The following is a 20790-nucleotide window of genomic DNA, read 5'->3' on the forward strand; positions in this document are numbered from 1 at the left end:
AAATATAATCCAACCGAGAATGGATTATTATTTTTTTTTTTACATTAGATTCAAATTAACAAAAAAACCCCACTAAAAACAAAACATAGAAAAAAATAAATAAACACAGCTTACATATGTTACAGAATCTATCAAATGCCCAGATTCCAATAAATGGAAAACAGGAAATCTATAAAATAACTTCTCTTCTGTTGATGAAATATATAGTTGTGCCTGGTGAGATCCAGATATCAAGAAAATTGAATTATTATTTTTTTTTTACAAAATTATTTGCTTAAAAGTGTACTTGGAAATTAAAACCTATAAATAATTTATTTACACGAGTTCTCTGAAAAAATATTGAAAAAAACTTCCTTTTAAAATCCTGTTACTGTAAAGCCATAAATATTTGGTGAATCGCAATCATAAAACCTATTACAAAGTTTGTATTGTTAGTAAAATTTGTTATTCGTGCCAAAAATGTTTTTTCATATGCAAAAAATGCATAATACAAGGCTTGCAAATATGTATAGCTTTACAGTGTATGTATTCATAGGGATGTAAGAGTTAAATAAATGTCAGTAGCCATCTAGAGCGTTCTGTTTATTAATCTGCTAATACATACTTTGTATAATGGGATGACCAATTCAAATGGTTAATGTAATGTCATGGGATGATTGTTAATGATTGCTCATTACTTGGCTTACTGTCGAGGCAATATCGCCATCGTGTGGCTAGAGGACTAAAATACAGGTTAAAGTCATGAAAAACGCAGGGTCTTAGTGATAATGATCAGGTTCTACTGTAGGTTCACCACCTAGATAGAAGCATTGCATTAACAGCAGAAAACTAAAATACCATACCTGTAACCAACCACCACCTTGTGATGTGTCCATAAGAAAAGGCAGCAATTAAAGCAAAAGGCAGATCAACCTCATTCTGATGGGTAGTGTATTTAAAACACAGTCTGGGCTCCCAAAACTGAGTGCTTTGATGGGCTAGTAATCTGCTTTTGCGGTCTGTCATGGTAAAATACTTATGTTAAAAAATGAACGCTGGGCTTAGTCTGAAATCATGCAAGCCCAAAACATTATACTTATAATAAACTGGTTGGCTTATTTTTTAAACAAGTCTATGAAATGTTATAAACCCTTTCATGAACAATTTAAAAAACCTGTTTATTGCATATACTTTCTCCAAAACCAGTGTTTTTACCCTTGGGTTTCATGTTCTGCTATTCTAAAGATACACTACATCATGACTTCAATGAAGTCAAGTTTCACTTAAGATAAACATGATCAGGAAAAACAGCCATGCAATATTTGACAAAATGAGCTTCAGGATTTGCATTGATTACAGTATATAAATAAACACCAGTGAACCATTGGAGCTCTCACTTTTTCCTCCTGGCTTATCCCAACTGGATATCTGAAACAATCTTGTAAAAAAAAAAAAAAAAAAAAAAAAAAACACCCTTCAGGACATTTGTAATTGCCACAAAAAAATAAGTAAAGCAACCTGGAACTTAGCTCATTTTCATCTACAATTTGATTTTTACTTTTTGAGTCCTTATATCAGATTGCATTTAGGCCAATAGAGTGGAGGTTTGAAAAAATATAAATAAGAACATAAAGGTTAAAAACGAGAGGAGGCCATTCGGCCCATCTTGCTCGTTTGGTTGTTAGTAGCTTATTGATCCCAAAATGTCATCAAGCAGCTTCTTGAAGGATCCCAGGGTATCGGCTTCAACAACATCACTGGGGAGTTGGTTCCAGACTCCCACAATTCTCTGTGTAAAAAAAGTGCCTCCTATTTTCTGTTTTGAATGCCCCTTTATTTAATCTCCATTTGTGACCCCTGGTCCTTGTTTATTTTTTCAGGTTGAAAAAGTCCCCTGGGTCAACATTGTCAATACCTTTTAGAATTTTGAATGTCTGAATCAGATCGCTTCGTAGTCTTCTTTGTTCAAGACTGAATAGATTCAATTCTTTTAGCCTGTCTGCATATGACATGCCTTTTTTTAAAAAAAAATGTAGTCGTTGCCAATTATTTTTATTATTTTCTCCCCAATTTGTACATGGCCAATTATTTTTAGGCTCAGCTCACCGCTACCACCACTGCGCTGACTCAGGAGGGCAAAGATGAACACACGCTGTCCTCTGAAGCGTGTGCCGTCAGCCGACCGCTTTTTTTCACACTGCGGACTCACCATGCAGCCACCCAAGAGCTACAGCATTGGAGGACAACGCAGCTCTCGGGCAGCTTACAGGCAAGCCTGCAGGCGCCCAGTCAGACTACAGGGGTCGCTGGTGCGCGGTGAGCTGAGGACACCCTGGCCGACCTAACCCTCCCTCCCCGGGGCGCCACTCGGCCAATTGAGCGCCACCCCTGGAAGCTCCTGTCCTCGGTCGGCAAATGAATAGCCTGGACTCGAACTCGCGACGTCCAGACTATAGAGCGCATCCTGCACTCCACGTGGAGCGCCTTTACTGGATGCGCCACTCGGGAGCCCCTATGACATGCCTTTTAAACCAGGAATAATTCTGGTCGCTCTTTTTTGCACTCTTTCTAGATCAGCAATATGCTTTTTGTAGCAAAATGACCAGAACTGAACACAATATTCTAGATGAGGTCTTACTAATGCATTGTAAAGTTTTACATTACTTCCCTTGATTTAAATTCAACACTTTTCACTATATATCTGAGCATTTTGTTGGCCTTTTTTTTATAGCTTCCCCACATTGTCTAGACTCTAGATGAAGACATTTCTGAGTCAACATAAACTCCTAGATCTTTTTCATAGATTCTTTCTTCAATTGTCTCCCATATGGTATTTATAATGCACATTTGTATTTCCTGCGTGCAGTACCTTACACTTTTCTCTATTAAATGTAATTTGCCATGTGTCTGCCCAGTTCTGAATACTGTCTAGATCATGTTGAATGATCTTTGCTGCTGCAACGGTGTTTACCACTCCTCCTATTTTTGGGTCGTCTGCAAATTTAACAAGTTTGCTTACTATACCAGAATCTAAATCATTAATGTAGATTAGGAATAGCAGATGACGTAATACTGATCCCTGTGGTACACCACTGGTTACCTCGCTCCATTTTGAGGTTTCTCCTCTAATCAGTACTTTCTGTTGTCTACATGTTAACCACTCCCTAATCCATGGGCATGCATTTCCTTGAATTCCTACTGCGTTCAGTTTGAAAATTAATCTTTTATGCAGGACTTTGTCAAAAGCTTTCTGGAAATCTAAATAAACCATGTCATATGCTTTGCAATGATCTATTGTCGATGTTGCATCCTCAAAAAGATCAAGCAGGTTAGTTATACACAATCTCCCTTTCCTAAAACCATGCTGACTGTCTCCCAGGATACTGTTACCATATAGGTAATTTTACATTTTGGATCTTATTATAGTTTCCATAAGTTTACATATAATAGAAGCCAGGCTTATTGGTCTGGAGTTACCTGGTTCGGTTTTGTCTCCCTTTTTGTGAATCAGTATTATGTTCGCAATTCTCCCTTCTCTGTCGGTACAACCCATGATCATAGTTAGTGGTTTGTAAATAACTTCTTTCATTAGTTTGAGTACTATTGGGAGGATCTCATCCGGCCCAGGGGATTTGTTTATTTTAAGAGCTCCTAGTCCCTTTAACACTTCATAGTTTGCCTTTTTAAAATTGTAAACTTTAGCTTTAGTCGTTAGTTTTTGGGTTTTAAAAAGCACTTTAAATGAGACCATGCTGTGATCTGAGTTTGCCAATGGTTCTCTGACCTGTTTTTGGTTATTCTCTCTTCGTTATTTGAAAAGACTAAATCAAGGCATGCCTCCCCTCTAGTTGGTGCCTTGACAAATTGCGTTAGGAAGCAGTCATTTGTCATTTCTACCTTTTTAATTTTGCCTGTCGTGCTCCCCACCGGGTTTTCCCATTTTATATGGGGGAAGCTGAACTCCCCCATTAGTATGGCTTCTCCTTTGCTAATGTCATTGTATAACAGATTATTTTGCTCGGTATCTGAATTTGGCGGTCTATAGCATGTCCCTATTATTATGCCCTTTGAATTTTTGTCCATTATTCTGACCCATATTGATTGTGTTGTTTTTTCTTTCAGATTTAACACCTGGGCTTCAAGACTATTTTTGTTGTATAGCGCTACCCCTCTGCCTCTTCTGTCCTGCCTGTCTTTCCTATACAGTGTATAAACACTAATATTATATTCATCTCCATCACTCTCGGATAACCAAGTTTCTGTAACACCTATCACATCGTAGTTACTTGTTAGTGCAGTAGCTTCAAGCTTTAACATTTTGTTTTTGAGACTTCTAGCAACTTCCCCGAACACATGAATCAATGAATTTCCTGCTCACTGAATATAGTACGGTAAATCTGCACTCATGCCTGCAAAGTAAATGTAAAACAGGTTTACCCTGTTTTTAAACAGTCAGAACCCCACAAGAATGTAGTCTTTGAAATGGATTGGGGGAACAGTCTCTTAAACATTGAATTAGCAGCACTAATGGGACACTTCTGCAGACTCAGGAAAGAGACATTTGATACAAAGCACAGGTCCCAGAGAATGTTATTATGGGAAGTTGTTGTATCCAGAATTCCCTGTGAATCTGGTTTGAACTGCTAGTGTGTTTTCACTTGTTTCCATTTTCCTAACACTTCTGTATACCTATAAATACATCCTTCATGTACACATTTTTGACCAAGTAAAAATAAAAAGACAAAGACTTAAGTTACTCAAATGCACATTTTCTTTCAGTTACAAATTGTTTATTGTTTAAAGTCATCACACATCGAAATACCTCATTCCAAATCAATTACCAAAATAGTCAGTGATACATAAAAATACAGTAGTCCTTAATTTCTTGCAGTTGTATCTTTAGGCAGCTAGTTGATTTTTTCCCCCCTCACACTAGGCAGACAAGACAAAAAAATCCAAGTTGGAATGTTTAGCAGCCTTATTTTAACTTACAACATTTAAAGGAATCCTCACAGTATGGGAAACAGGCATACCAACATTACTGCACACCTTTCACACACACACAGGATGTCGAATATATATATATATATATATATATATATATATATATATATATATATATATATATATATATATAATTTTTCAACATCCTGAACTGGGGCATTGCAGAAAGACAATAAAAAGCTACCCCAGATACCCCAGATACTCCATTGCTTCTTTGTCTAAATCACAGGAACAAGAACATTTTCAATACCAGTCATGAAAAATACAGAAGTTGTGTGCATCCTAGTTAAATATGTAAAAATGTGAAATCCTGAAAACCGTGTAGATGCTGCATCAAAATAGCTTAGCCTACAATTTTAGATTATTATTATTTAATTTTTTTTAAAGACCAAGTTTAAACAGATGTATAACTAAATAGGTTACATTGTGTTACGTTTTATCATATACACAGTAGAATCCATTCACCCTCAATTTATTTAAATAGGACTTCCCAGAGTAGCAGGCAGGTATGCTGATTCTGAATAAATATTTAGACACGGTTGGAAACATCAATGTTCAACAGATATCCCCTAAACCTGTACAAGCTATACCAATTCGACCAGAAGCTGTTAAACCAAAAATTAATAAAACAGGTGCCTGGTTTCTTTTTTGTGTTTCTACACTAACCCTATGGTTTAATACTGAGTTTTTTTTCTAAAAATGTGTACTTGTGTCTTTATTTGTCCAAACTGTTGATTGATTGCTAATCTAAAACCAAAGGGTGTCAAAGCTTGATCATTGTATTATTATTCCTTGACTCCAGTCTGCTGTGCTGAGTGAAGTTAATTCTTCTATTCTGACTACAGCCTCTCATTTCACATGAAACACTCCAAATCAAACCCCTGCTGTATTTGCATAGCAGATTTTTAAAATCACCTTCATGTTACTGGCTGGACTCTGTATATTGTGACGTGTGCATATGTTTAACGTATGCTCAGAGTTCTGACATCCATAACTGCGGACTTGCTCTATATTCAGATTTGAAACACTACTATATATATTTTTTTATGTTTTTCCATTAAATGCATTTAAGATTACCACTGGATACAATTTAATTTCAGGCCTAAGCATAAAGATACAGACCAGAAGTGACAACCCCACTGATGCTAAATTCAGTGTCTTATATAGAACACGCTTGCATTGTCACTTGTCTGTTCCTGGGTCAAAATATTCATCATGAATACAGCAGAAGAGATTGTCTCTCAAAACTGAAACTGAAAAGGGTGCCCCCCTATCTCTCCTTTATTTTTTTTTAAGACGCAATGGAAACATTGTTTATCACTGATTTGAGCATACAAAGTTGTGTAAAAAGTAAGGAATCCCTTGTCTGGTGTCAGTTTATGACGATTAGAACAGTACTGATTCTAAGAACATAGTAATAAAGGTACAGAATAACACACTCTCACAGAATATTACTCTATCAAGTAACATCAGTAGCAGTACAGATGTCAAAGTAGCACAATGCTTATGAAAAATATAATGACCACACACACAATGTTTTTTCTTCACCCCTCATACTACACATATTCCCCATTCCCCCAAAAAAGCAAAAACATGAGCAATCTACGACCATTGATGTAAATATAATTTTCTAGCTAGTGACCACTCAACCACCTTATCATTGCTTTCTTTGCACAGAGATGAAAATAGACTTTTACAGCTAAAAATAGATTTAATTTATTTTTTTTCCATAACTATAGAACCCAGCCCTAATTTTTATAATATATGAAATTCATTAAGGTCTACAAAATACAGCAATGACCATTTAAAAATAGTTTGCTTTTTCTTGACAGTATTTAAGTTACATCCAGGAACTGAATAGGTTTATTTATATAGATAGTGCGTTTAATAACAAATGACAGGACTGAAGAGTGAGCTCCACATCCCTTCTCACAGCAATCTCTTATTACCAGTGCTTCTCTTCAGGGCTTCAGTATCTCGTTTGATATTCGTGATGCCATCGATTGAAGTCATTGTAAAATAGTACTATGCTTCCGGAGGCCATGCCAGTAATTATACACCTAGAAAATAGAATAATAAACAAGTCTGTTAGGCCCCTAGGCTTGTGAGTGAAAGTATTCAATGAATATAGATTTGTAACCATCCTGCATAGCATACTATGTAATCATCAGACAGATCAGGTTCATTACTTTTGCCTGCCTTCCTCTCTATTTAATCAATCTCAAAAGCGTAAACCTGTTTTTTCTTTTTTTTTCCCCCAACTGAAAAACAAACATGTTCAGCTTTGCCCTTACGTTGTTTAAATAATTATGCTAAAAATGTGATTTTGCCTTTTTACTTCCAGAACTGAATTGTGATTTACTCAACATACCTGTCTTTGAAAAGAACCCCCTGTCTACAGCACATCAAGATGGAGATAAGGTTACACAATTCTATTCTGACTACAGCCTCTATTTTCACATGAAACACTCCAAATCAAACCCCTGCTGTATTTCACTAAGTTGCATAACATATTTTTAAAATCACCTTCATGTTACAGGCTGGACTCAGTATCTTATATGGAAATAAGTCATCCAGAAACTATACAGGAGCATAACCAAGACTGCATCCAGTTGCATGGTCTGCTGTGTTGAGTGAAGTTATTTCTTCTACACTGCACTTGCAGTCTGGTGTTTTGGCTTGGAGCTGTTTTTTCAAGACCTCTTTACAGATCTGCAGTGTTGAGTAAAGGCCATGAAATGCCTAACTTTGAGAGCAGCTTTTCACATTTGTGCTGGTTTGTCCCTGCATGGCTTCTTTATCAAACTTCCAAACGTGTAGCATTCCTCAGTAGCAGTCAAGTCACTGGGTGCTGTCCTACCTTTGGTCTTGTGACATGGCCATTGACCTGATCCCAGCATCACATCCAGGGTATGTGAACAGCTGCTTAAGGTTGTGAATCTGCCAGACTGTCAGCACTCCTCCATCTCCTCCAGCAAGCAAGTACTGTCCATCACGGCTCAACAGTATTGCCTATGGAATGATAAAAAAAATAAAAATAATAATAATAATAATAATAATAATAATAAAGTGTCAACCATATCTCACTAACTCAACTCTGCCCGGTAAGGGGTGGAATGGTTAGTTAGTTCAGACTTCATCCTGGGCCACTTTGGGGGAAAAACAATAATAATAATACAAAAAAAAACAATGAAATGCCTGACTGTAGAGGGGGTTATTATGGTAGACACCTGTGACCTGACCATCAGGAACTGGGCTGAAACTGCTGGTACTCTTGAAATAGACACCCCTAAATTAAACCAGAATTGAATCCAAAAGGGGGGGGGGGGACCAAACCAAATGTAACAACCAGGCTTCACAGTGGAAAATACTATAGAATAGTTTGTCTGACTTTCCTTGTGCCATAAGGATTATATTAAAATGCAAGGGCCTCACTAGACGAGGGGGTTGAACAAATTTGTAGTTTAACCCCTAGTAATTGTCAGAAACCCAGCAAGCTCTGTGCAAGTTGTAAATGTGAAGGTGGCTCAATGTAAATACGGCTTAGAAAGCCTATATTACCAAATAAACAATCTCGGAATGCACATAAATATCATGAATGCATTTTGGTATGTTGTTTATGCTGCAAGTCCCTCATATAGTACCAGGGCTTCCAAAATCATGAATTATAAATAATAAGATTTTTTTTTTTTTAGACTTCTGAATTAAATTAAACTTAATCCAGCTGTATCCAGAACTTTATGATAAAACCCATTTTTAAAAAAAGGGCAAAAATAAATAAATACATATTTTATTTACTCTCATCAATGAATCTAATAAAACATAGCTGAATTAAAATTGTTTATTGGGATCCTAGTGTGTATAATTATGTTATACCACCAGACTGCCTATGGAATCTTTTGTGCAATCCCATCAATTGTTCCAATAACAATTGCTAATCACTAGACATTCTTATTACACGCAGAGCAGCACTGCACGTTACAGGAATAAAATAAAAAGATTAATCAGATGGGGGTGAAATCAATTCAGCCTCCCCTCAGTTCAGTAACACAAAGACGAGGTATAACCAATTTCAATCTCAGGCTCAGAAATAACAACTTGCCATGCTTGATAATTCCCCTAGTAGAATTCCATTAACCTTTGGGTCTCGGTTCAGTGGAGTTCTAGAGTTCTAGGTCTACTACAGGCCCCTTAAACAGTGTCTCATAACACAACATTAAAATTTCACAAGTGCAAGTTAATTAATTTTCGCACGCTACAGGATTTGATACTGCATCAAAATGTTATTTAATTTCCATTATTAAGGTTCTAGAGTAATGATAATAATACAAAAAACATTGCATCCATCACTAGCTCAAGTATGCAGAAAATAGGATATACATTTTTTTTTTACAATAGCAAAGAAATGTGTTTTTGGCAAGGGATAAGGGATGAATCTACATGAATGAAATGCAACATGGCTATCAAGTTTGCTTATGATTCTATTGGCAATGGTCACCCACAAAGAGCCAGTGGCTAACACCACAACCATATTTACCAAACTCTTGGAGACACCTGGTGTGCAAATACTGTTATTGTGCTTTTCGTGGGGGGGGGGGGGGGTGGGTCTGGTGTCTGTATGCGGTCTGGTTTTCCTTTCCAGCAGGCCAGTGCTCACGCTATAAAACAAGAGAGCAGCCCTCCACTGCTCTGTGCTCGATGGGGATCTCGAAACTTGGCACATCGCTGGGGGAGGGAAGGACACACAAAGCATTTCTCTAGGGCAGGCTAACGAGCCAGGAACCCCCGCCCCCACCCGCCACAACAGTGTCCTTAATGTCAAACTTTGTTTTAACCCATCAAAGCAGACTTTTCATGAGTGAGACAGCAATCGAGCTATTTGAAATAGTACCAATGCTCCATGAGAACAAAGGATTCTACAAATAAAAACACTGCTGAAACTAAAAATTAAAACAGGTTATAGTTCTGGGTTACAAAAGTGCAGAAGGGCCTTTAAAATAAAAAGCAGGTGTGAGGCTCTGATTACGTCTTGGAGTTTTCCCAGGCAGACCGGAAGCTCTCAGTAATTTTCTAGTGCCGTGCTGGATGAATAAGAAACCTGTCCTCTGTGCTTGATGATTGTAAATGGTAACCCCTTGTCAACATCCTGCAATTTTCCCTGCGCCCTGACATATGAAAAGCAAATCAAAGAAATTTCCGCCATGCTGGCTTGGACCCAGAGGAGCAACATTCTGACCTGCAAGTTCCCTTTTGAGAGGGAGAAAGCCACTTCGAAAGTGCTGTTCTTTAATCATAATGTTACTGGCTTACATGAAAAAGTGCAGAGGCTCTGGGAGAAAAGGCTGCAGACTGTTTAAGGCTACAGTTCAATCAATTTAACAATACCAGTTCAGCCATATGATGACCTTTCTACCAAATGTAGTGCAATACACATAACTGCAAGAACTGAGAGCAATCTAGCTGCGAACATCATGAGAAAGTAGTTCACCGTGACCTACATCCACTGTATATGTTGTAGAATTGTGACATGCGAACAGTGAGATGGACAGAATGACCAGAATTCCTTTTATATCCCTGAATCCTGACGCACACAATATCTTGTGCTAAAGAACCCCCTAACCAAATCAGATAACCCGCTCTCTAGATAAATGCAAACTCTACAGTGTGTATGGTCGCCAGGGATAGGTGAATGTATTGTGTTCAGCAAGAAAGATCTAAAAATGTATTTGTTTCTGAGCAACTATTGAGCGTATCTATTCATAAATTCAATTGCTTCACCTAAGCTCTTACTTAGCATATTTCAGCCACACCAGCAGAAAGCTTTGTACTGTAGCTGACTGGGATGGTTTTGGGATCATTTCTCAAAGGGTTATTCACACATCAACAGTTAAACATGTTAATCAGGGAAGTAATCCTCTGCTGTATCCTGAAAATGCCCTATAAAACAATAATAATAAGCATAATAATAAATCAGGAGGAGGAAAAGAACATAGTATTCTATCCTTAACAGCTGCACCCTAAATCGGCACAATGAATACACTGGTATAGGAGGCTGTGTGGTCCAGTGGTTTAAGAAAAGGGCTTGTAACCTGGAGGTCCCCGGTTCAAATCCCACCTCAGCCACTGACTCATTGTGTGACCCTGAGCAAGTCACTTAACCTCCTTGTGCTCCGTCTTTCGGGTGAGACGTAATTGTAAGTGACTATGCAGTTGATGCATAGTTCACACACCCTAGTCTCTGTAAGTCGCCTTGGATAAAGGCGTCTGCTAAATAAACAAATAATAATAATAAAACAAATGTTGCTGCCACTTGGAAAGGAAGCAGAAATCATCAGATTTTTATTTCAGGGTTAAGAACAACAGTAGGGCCCTATGAAATCTGTTTTATTATTTAGAATTTTCGTATTTATTTTTTCCTGATTTCTGATTTTTCGGTTTTAAAAATCTGTAATTTTGTTAGTTAGTTTGTTTTTTTATAACCACAAGTGTTTGACACATTGACAGCAATGACGAAGCTAGAAATGCATGAAAAAATATGACAAAAAAAACTCTTTCTAAACGGTTTTAATCAAAGTGCTTTCAGAAAAAAGGGTACAAATTGGCACAATGTAATAGAAACAAACTAGGAACATTGTAAATTAAAAAAAAAATAAAAAAATCAAAATGTAGGCTTTTTTAGTAGTTTTTTGTTTTTTTCTCTGAATTCCGCGATTCCGTCCGTGTTCTCCGCAATGTGGATTTCAGAGGGCCCTACAACAGAAGCTTTGCCAGATTCATTCCTCTGAGCCGAGATCCTGCATGTAGCTGCAGGGGATTTCCCACGTATCACTCAACTCTCATAAGAGTGAGCTGCTTTCTAAAAGACTGATTATGGGTAGGCATGGTGGGCATACATTGGGAGCACCGCAGTCTTTTTTTTTTATTTCATAGGGAAAATACAAAATGTAACCAATATTTAACCACGAATGCATACATCTAAACAACTACTGTTTATTTGCTTTGCAAAGTTCTTGGAATATATAAGAAAACAGAATGCTTCATTAAAGCAATGGAAACTGACCCAAATGTTTGATCAGAAAACCACAAATAAAGGCACTTTTTAGACGCAGGCACCGAAAGGCTTGGTGTGTTTTGGATCTGGTTAGATAAGCTTCTATCCCAAGCAGATTTTCCACAAATACGCACCTTGACATTTTCCTCCACTTCCATGTGGCCCAGCAGCTTCCCGTTCACGCTGAAAATGCAGAAGAGACCCTTTTCATAGTAAACCACGCAGTGCCCTTCAGCAGAGGACTGGATGAGTCTCGGCCATACACAGTTTACCGGGCTTTCCAAGGTCCGCAGGAGATCTCCATTCATAGAATGTATCAGGCATGGGCCCTCTGAGAGACAGACAGGAAAAAATACATTTAAAAGTAATGAGGTGTCTGGCTCATGCTTAAATAGGGAATGTGGTTGTGGGGGTGGGAACCCTTTAGCACTCTTACCGAGCGCTGTTCATTTTGTTCGAAGTTTACAGGTAGACAGCACCCTTTTTAAGCAAGCAAATTTCATGATTAGATTCCCAGCACATTTGTATTAAAGGGTAGTCTGCAATAGTCTTATTTTTTAGCTAAATTCACCAGACAAAAATTAAATGAAATGCATCAAAAAAGATCTAAACATTATACTTATACAATAATGAAACTTTATAGCAAGTGATTGAAGTCTATCTCTTTGTTTACAATAGGTAATTAAAGGCAATATAGCGATGTCAGCATTATTCTTTTTCCAAAATATTGTGTGAGTATTGAAATGCATTCAATTTGTTTATGATGAAACTATATTTTAAGATATTTTGTTTGATATAAGAAATAAATAAATGAACAATACTCTTAAGTATAGCTTACCTTTGGAGCCACTGATAACCAGGCCCAGTTCAGCACACACAGTTGCACAGGTAATCTCACAGTCATGTCCCGTCAAAATAGCTCTGGGCGTGACGAACTCGGCTGAAACAAAAAGTCACACGATGAGAGACTCACTGCAGTTTCTCTTTTTGTGGTAAGCCAAGGGTGTACAACTTGCGGGCTCATGTGACTAATCAAAACAAAAGGTTTAAATGATTAAAAACAACATTTGCTTACTTTTGTTTTCAACACAGATGAAGAAGGGTTTTTGTTCAACATGTCCTGAAATAAATTTTGTCATTTTTGTAAAATGCACTTATACCTCCTTTCTAACACACACATTGTGTGTGTGTGTGTGTGTGTGTGTGTATATATACACACACACACACAGTGTCACAGAAAAAAGTATTTGGGCCATTAAAAAAAAAAAAAAAAAGAGAAAAACCACAACGTGATTTCTATAACTTCTAATTGTTCTATTGAAAGATATAAATTAGAGATTCAGCTTTAAAATAAAACACATTATTACACAACATGCAAAAACTAATTTCATACTTTAACAAAAGTATTTGGGCACCCTTATATTAGTATTTTGTGTGCCCACCCTTTGCTTCCTTTACAGCTTGTAGTCTTTTTTTGTATTTTGAAACCATTTCCTGGCATCTTTTCGGATATATTTTTGCCCAGTCTTCAACACATACAGCTTTGAGTTCTGCTATCAACTTTGGTTTCCTTTTTGCAACAGCAGCCTTGAAAATCCACAACATCTCAATGGGATTCAAGTCTGGAAACAGAGATGGCCAATCCATCATTTTAATCTTCCTTTTTTCAGAAATTCCTTTGTAGACTTTGCAGAATGCTTAGAATCATTATCTTGCTGGAATACAAATTTCAGTCCAATAAGCCTTCTAGCACTGGGTAACAAATGAGAGTGCAAAATGTCTTGATATTTTGCAGCATTCATTGATCCTTCTACAATACAAAGGTCGCCAGTGCCTGAGGAAGAAAAACAAGCCCATACCATCACACAACCTCCACCACGTTCAACACTGGGCATGATTAACTTTTCTTTAAATTCTTCTCCTCTCTTCCTCCAAATATATTGTTGTTTTCTTGGTGAAAAAAGTTATATTTTGGATTCGTCTGACCATAAAATCTGGTTGAAGAAATCATCAGGCTTCTTCAAGTATTCAATGGAAAACTCCACTCGCTATTTTTGTGTATTTTTTTAACAAAGGTTTGCATCTTGGTTTTCGTCCACGGACATTCATCTTGTTAAGGTATCGTTGTTCACTCGTGAATTTCTTAACCATCTTCTCCCAATTCTTGTGTCAAATCTTTTGCAGCAAATCTGAGGATTTTGTTGGGCTGCTCAAACGATGATTCTTCTAGCAGACATCTTTCTTGGTCTTCCACACCAGGAGTTAGTTGCAGTAGTTCCTGTTCTCCTGTGTTTGTCAATAACAGCCCACACAGTGTCTTTCGGTAAACTGAGTCTTTCTGCTATTTTTATGGTAGATCCTCCTTTTTTGTTCAGTTGTATCACTGCCATTTTGAGATTGTTGTTGTACTCTCCAGTTTTAACCATTTTTGTTGCTTTTTTTAAAATCACACATTTCTTATTTATGTTTCAGCACTTGATGATTATGTATATTTATTCTAGAATTATCACGAAATATGTTGATTGCCCAAATACTTTTGTCAAAGTATGAATTTAGTGTTGCAGCTCAACCTGGACCCATTTAAATATCTACTCTTTTAATGTGAAGTCACGCAAATTATTTTCTTTTTAAATCTCCTCAACTCTAAAAACACACATACAAAAAAGCAAGAGGGGACGGGACAAGCCGGGACGAAAGCGGCATCACCGCTCCTCTGGAGAATTGCTGATTGAAAAAATGTCCTAGGGCTGGTTGGAGTTTTCTTTAAAAGGTAATTGTGGGATTATAAAACTCCCTACTACTTTGTTCTGTTTTACAACATACAGTAGAAATCACTTTTTGCTGACTGGCTGATAAATCCTTCTAAACCTCTGCAGCTTTGATCTGATGGAAAAGGTTGCAGCGAACCACTTTCTCAGATACAATAGTGAGTTCATTATCAGACACTGTTTGTTTATCACTAGAAATAGCTGTGCATAAGGGTCTTATAAAAATGAAGAAAGACTTAGGGGGGAACAATCCTCTGAGTGTTTAGCCAGCAATATCTAAAGCATGTCAGGGCTGAACTTAACCAAAAGCCGACAGAGTTAAGAGGGACGAATTAAAGTGCTACTGGATTCGGAGGTTGTGGGTTATATTCTTGACCAGAGCGATTTAAGGCTAGACACAGATTTAAATAAGCTCTGAGGAGCAAGCTGTTTATAATGCGCAAGGTGACCACAAATTCTATGGATTTATCTCCAACAGTACAAGGTACACTGCCTGTGCTATATAAAGTTCCATAGTATGCTGGGATTCCATAAACTACTATGGCTTCTTCCATCATATAGAACGTTGGGTTACTATCATAACTCTGGTTCCATGAACTAGAAATGTAACCATTACCTAATGGGTGTTTACCGCCTAAAGACCTGAAACCTGAATATTCTATACCAAGGCTGCTCAGCCGAGCCTGTGATGCAGTCATGGCCTGCCCCCGAGGGCATAAAATGACAGCGCTCACAGACCTCAGCGTCATTTTCCCTTCCTTCAAGCCTGCCAGGTTAATGGTTAGATTTCTATTTCAGGGAACCAGGGTTATGATAATAACCCAACGTTCCCTTTCAAGTACGAAATATAACCCTTACCTAATGGGTGAGTATACCAAAGCCGTCGCAAGGGCAAGATTGCAGAATGCTAGAAGGCTAAGCCGATGCTACCTTGTACGTTACCATTAGGAACCTCAGTAACAATTAGATAGGGCTAAAACATGGAGGGAGCCACCCTTAACACTAGCTCCAAAACCAGGGTTCCACAACCTAAGTCTAGAATCTAGTAAAGGTATAAGGAGTAGCCCGCACAGCTGCATTGCAAAAGTCCTTGAGAGATACATCCTGGAATAAAGCCCACAAAGTTGCCATGCATATAACAGTTGCCTCGGCCACTCATGTTCCAAAGCATCTACTGCCAGCGGGTCCTCGCCTCCTATTATGGAGAGCCAGAGAGGACAGTGGTTGACTCCTAGGAGGCAATGAGATCTAGTTCTGCTCTCCCACACGAGGCTCACCACCTCAGGGTTAGCCTTCACTCTGAGGCGCTGTGATCCTCCTTGAGAGGAGGTCTGCTGCCCAAGTTTATCACCCTGGGCAGATGAACTGCCTGCAATAAGAGGAGGTTCTTGTGTGTCCAGAGTAAAAGCTTGGAGGCCACCCTGGTGGTTGATGTAAGCCACCACTGTTGTGTTGTCTGTACGGACAAGCACATCTCCCTCGAACCTCCTGCAAACAATTCTGCAAGGCCAGATAACTGCCTGCAGCTCCAAAACATGTATGTGGAGACCCTGCCAAGGGGGGTTCCACACCCCCTGCGCACCCCTGCCATTCGACACACCTCCCCCCTGGGCCAGCACTACACGAGGCGTAGATGGGCAGGCTGTTTCCACCAAGTAAACACCTTTAGACAGTGGCGAGACACTGTCAATGGGCGGTCGCAGTTCAAAGCAGGCTGATAAACCCTGCTGTTGAACCAGGCCTGCAGAGGGCGCATGCGCAGGAGACCCAAAGGTAGGGTCTGAGAAGCTGCTGCCATCAAGCCCAGAAGTTTCTGGAACAAGTTCCATAAGATTGAGAACCCCTTCATAGCATTGAAAAAGGTGATTTTTATTATTGGATTTCCTATTGTCAAAGAGAACAAGCTGACCCTTTTGCCCTTATCAATGACCTTTGTCGGAGCCAAGTAGCAGGCTGCAAAGATGACTTTTAACAAACTATGGGGGCTATGTAAGGATACGCGCAAAATGATTTGCGGGTGCAAAACCCCCATAATGCTGACATATATCGTGTTTAGCAGCCATAAATTCAGATTTTACAGGTCACTAAAAATGCGGTGTATGCAAAGAATGGTGTTCACATGGCACACGCTATCAAATTTATACTTTGCCATCATTAATCCATCAAAATTATATTGAAATGCATTCAAATGAAGAAAAGAGCATGGAATTGGGCGGGATCTGGATACTAAGCGGCCGCAAACATTATAATGTGATGTAAAGATTGCTGACCCTCCAGAAACTTTACACCTCTTCTTACAAGGTGCAAACCATTGCAGAAGTGAGTAACTAAGAGCTGTATAAAAGCACACACCTGCAGAAACCTGTCATTGGCTTCAGGATGGCTGCTGTGGTACACTTCCTGATGCAGCGACACTTGACTTGTTGAGGAGAGCCAAGATTACATTTGGAGGAGAAGGGCAAGACGAAGAAGACCCTGCATATTCAATCCCAGGGTCACTGTTTGGGATGCCAGAGGATGTGGTGCTAAAGCTTTATCGTCTCACTCTGCAGGTCATCCTAGACCTAAAAACTATCCCGGCACATGTGAAAGTGCTGTGTTCGCTGCACTACTTAGCCTCTGGTTCCTTTCAGACCACATTTGGAATGTCTGGAGGGGTAGCCCAATCCACCTTTTCCAGAGTGCTAGGCACATTTCTGGATCTCATGCTGAAAAGGACGGCCCAATACATATCATTTGCTAAGGATACTTGCATTAACTGATGTTGGCTGAGGCTTTTCCAAACAACTCCATTTCATGCTGAGTGACCTCAACCATAAGGATTCTCTTCTCAGAAAACTTTTCTTTTTTTTTCTGACATTTTTTTTTTGCTTTGTATTTTCGTGCTCTATAAATGTCATTCAGCGACTACTGCTCTCTGTACTCCTAACACTGCAAGTGCGGCCGCTAAGTAGACCGATGCGCTCATTGAGACGCTCATTATCATAATTGCGGCTCATTATTTGTGCGTGTTGAGTAATTAGCATTTCTCTTAAGCTTACATAGGGCACAGTGCAAAATAATTGCCTGGCTGCAACATAACTTGAATTTTGCCTCTGCAATTATTTGCACTGCGCCTATACTTATATCACCCCCTATGAATAGGCGCGATTTCACAGAAATCAGGAAATTGAGGGGTCACCGCGAAATTTACTTTCTCTTTTAGGGACTGATGCATACAGAGAGAGAGAAAAAAAAACAAACATTTAAATAAACAACTGCACACTGCAAGTGATGCAAACATATCTTCATTCTGTAGATAGGCTTTTTTTTATTTTTATTCCTTTTGTGCGCATTGCACTTAGGCAAAAAAAAGTCCTTAGACAAATACCATTTTAAAAAAATACTCTAAGCAGTTAACTTTCTTGTTTACTATTCACATGACAATGATGTTTTAATCAGCCTATCAGTGGGTCTGTACTGGCTTTTCTGGGACCTCTACTGTACAGTATGAGGTGGGACAAAGTCAGTGTTGCATTTTCGTTTAGGTTGCTAAAATCTAGTTTTCAGCATTGGAGGTTAAATACCAAAAATGGACAACAAAGCAAAAAAAGCAAACTATATTTCGGCTGAGGATCGTGTCAAGACATTTCCCAAAGAAGCTTTACATGCAGATGGAGGTAAATTGGTTTTCCACATCTTGTAATATGACTTTGGAGAAAACATGATCGATCAATATTTAACTTCAGAATCAAACATTAAACAAAAGGCCACTACAGAGGCTGCTGAACAGAACGTAAAACAAACAACAGCTTTCAGAAAACAAACTTGAAAGTCAGCCAGACAAAAAGTATCCTAATTTTATTCCATAACCTACCCGTTATGTAAATTCTCTGTGATTTAAGTAGCCCCCTACCTATGAATCAACCAGCAAATAGACCTTCTAACAACTCAACATAGATGTCTGAAAAGATGGCTTGAGTCAGCTCTTGGCTGTTACATAACTGTAAACTGCTGTTCCTTCCATGAGGGACTCTATTAATGTCAGAGCAGTTCCTAATGGAAAAAAGAGGGTTAAGATCACTGGAGGAATGTGTCTTCATTATTTGAGCCTCTAATATAATGCTACCTCCAGTGATAAATAATACAAGGCGCCTCTCCTTAAGACAGTAACAGTGCTCAATGACAAACCGAGACTCCAGTGCTTTGAGAAACTTATTTTAAGAACAAGGGAACATCCACAGGTAGTAAAACAGACATACTGACTTAATTAAGATAACCTTAAACTCTGTTAAGCATACTCAGCTTTTTACATTTTATTTATGTGTTACAACTCCTGGGATTAAAACATGCAGTCAGATTTCTACAAAAAAAAGAAAAAAAAAAGATCCATAAAACTGATATATTGGTGTATCAATTAACCATTTTTCCATGTGGTGCACATTTGGTAGGATTAAGTTAACATCTGATTATAATTATTGTTTTGTTTTTTTTAAACTGAGACAGGAGAAGGAAGAGTATAATTGACCTTGAATATGTATCTTAAGTACTCGCACTTCTTCCTGAAGAAACTGGACACATGGTTAACTATTTGGTGACCTACAATTGCATTTCTTTTTAAATACAGCAATTACAGTCGGCTTAAATTACGCACAGAAGTTACGCCCCAGAACTATTTTTGAATTATTTAATTCATTCTTATTTATGCAGGAAAAAAAATTCGAAAACGTGGGTTTATTTCTAGGAACTTCCGGTGGGCAGAATCTAGATCCCTCTTAATCCAAATTGATTTTCCCTATGTTTGGTAATCAAGCTCTTCTTACTAATGCTTTTCTGGCATGTTTTACAACCAATGAAGCTCTATTCAATTTTCTGAGGTTAGCCAAAACCTGTAGAAATGTGTGAAAAGCAAGTGGCAGCGTTTGACCTGTAAGACCACCTAACTCAAAAAGACTGTACTATAAGGTCTATAACAATGATAAGAGGGGATTCACAAGTAAATATATTTTTTCTAGTATTTAAAGCATACGGATTGTATACTAATTTGCAATTTATGGATTATTTACTACTCTTCAATTTATTCAGAATTGTTATTTACAAACTGTTAATACTGTTAACACTGAGTTGATGTTAAAGAGGAAACTGTACTTATGCTTTCTGTTTACAAATAGAACGATGATGTAATTTGTCTGGCTATTGCATATTTTTACCACAAGATGGCACTCTAATCTGGTTTATCTCTGGAGTATGTATTCGGAAAGGAATTTTCTACCTGGATTCCTTTTGGCTACCATCCTTGCCGTTGCATACCCTGGGCTTGAAACAACATATTTACATATGGAGGAGAATTAATGATTACCTGACAGCCCCAAGATGGGTTTTGGATGGCAGAATGAGTAATCAATGTCCGGGCATAACAAAAACAACCTCTTGTATAAACTTCATCAAGGATGGACCAGGCAAGTCATCTGTTTGAAGCTCATTCAGAAATGCATTGGATGTTACAAACGTATTATGCAAAGGATGTGGGGGTACTTTAAATGTACTTGGAAAACAAAGAAATGAAACAGAGCTGTGTTTCTAAGCCCTATTGCTAACAGAAATACTTGCATTTAATGGCAATGGAGCATCACGTTATTCTGCCGTTTTACTGAATTGACATGATTAGAATTCCACCACTAGCTTTGCTTTTTCCTTCTGATTCAACAGAACACACACATGTGAATATGCAAAGTTTGTAAAATTACATAGCTTTTAAAGAAAGAGAATAGATGTGTGAAATAATTGAAAATGTTGGGGAATGCTTGTAATAGTGCATTTGTATTTACACCATATCATACCAAAACAGTGGTCATGTGAAACACAATGTTATATTGAAGTAGTTTTGAAATGATCCTCATGGCAAGGAATTTCTTGGCTTCAGTATCTCATAGGTGGACACCCTAGTGTTGTGCTTTCCCATTATTTGTGGAGCGAGTGGAACCATCTTGATATATGAACTCTTTTTTT

General features: G+C 38.2%; 1 protein-coding gene across 5 annotated transcripts in view; it reads right to left on the reverse strand.

Moving 5' to 3' along the window:
- Positions 1-4732: 4732 nt before the first annotated feature.
- LOC117420647 (lipopolysaccharide-responsive and beige-like anchor protein) overlaps positions 4733-20790 on the reverse strand; it is a 311185-nt gene continuing 295127 nt past the window's right edge. For all 5 annotated transcript variants that reach the window (XM_034034155.3, XM_059028772.1, XM_034034157.3 and 2 more), the window contains 4 exons: positions 12873-12974; positions 12169-12365; positions 7844-7995; positions 4733-7043 (listed from right to left, as the gene is read on the reverse strand). In XM_034034155.3, coding sequence (XP_033890046.3) covers positions 6953-7043; positions 7844-7995; positions 12169-12365; positions 12873-12974 — 542 coding nt within the window. In that variant the 3' untranslated portion in view covers positions 4733-6952. The remainder of the gene's footprint in view (positions 7044-7843; positions 7996-12168; positions 12366-12872; positions 12975-20790) is intronic.

This window comes from Acipenser ruthenus, chromosome 1 (genome assembly GCF_902713425.1).
Source record: "Acipenser ruthenus chromosome 1, fAciRut3.2 maternal haplotype, whole genome shotgun sequence".
Lineage (NCBI taxonomy): Eukaryota > Metazoa > Chordata > Actinopteri > Acipenseriformes > Acipenseridae > Acipenser > Acipenser ruthenus.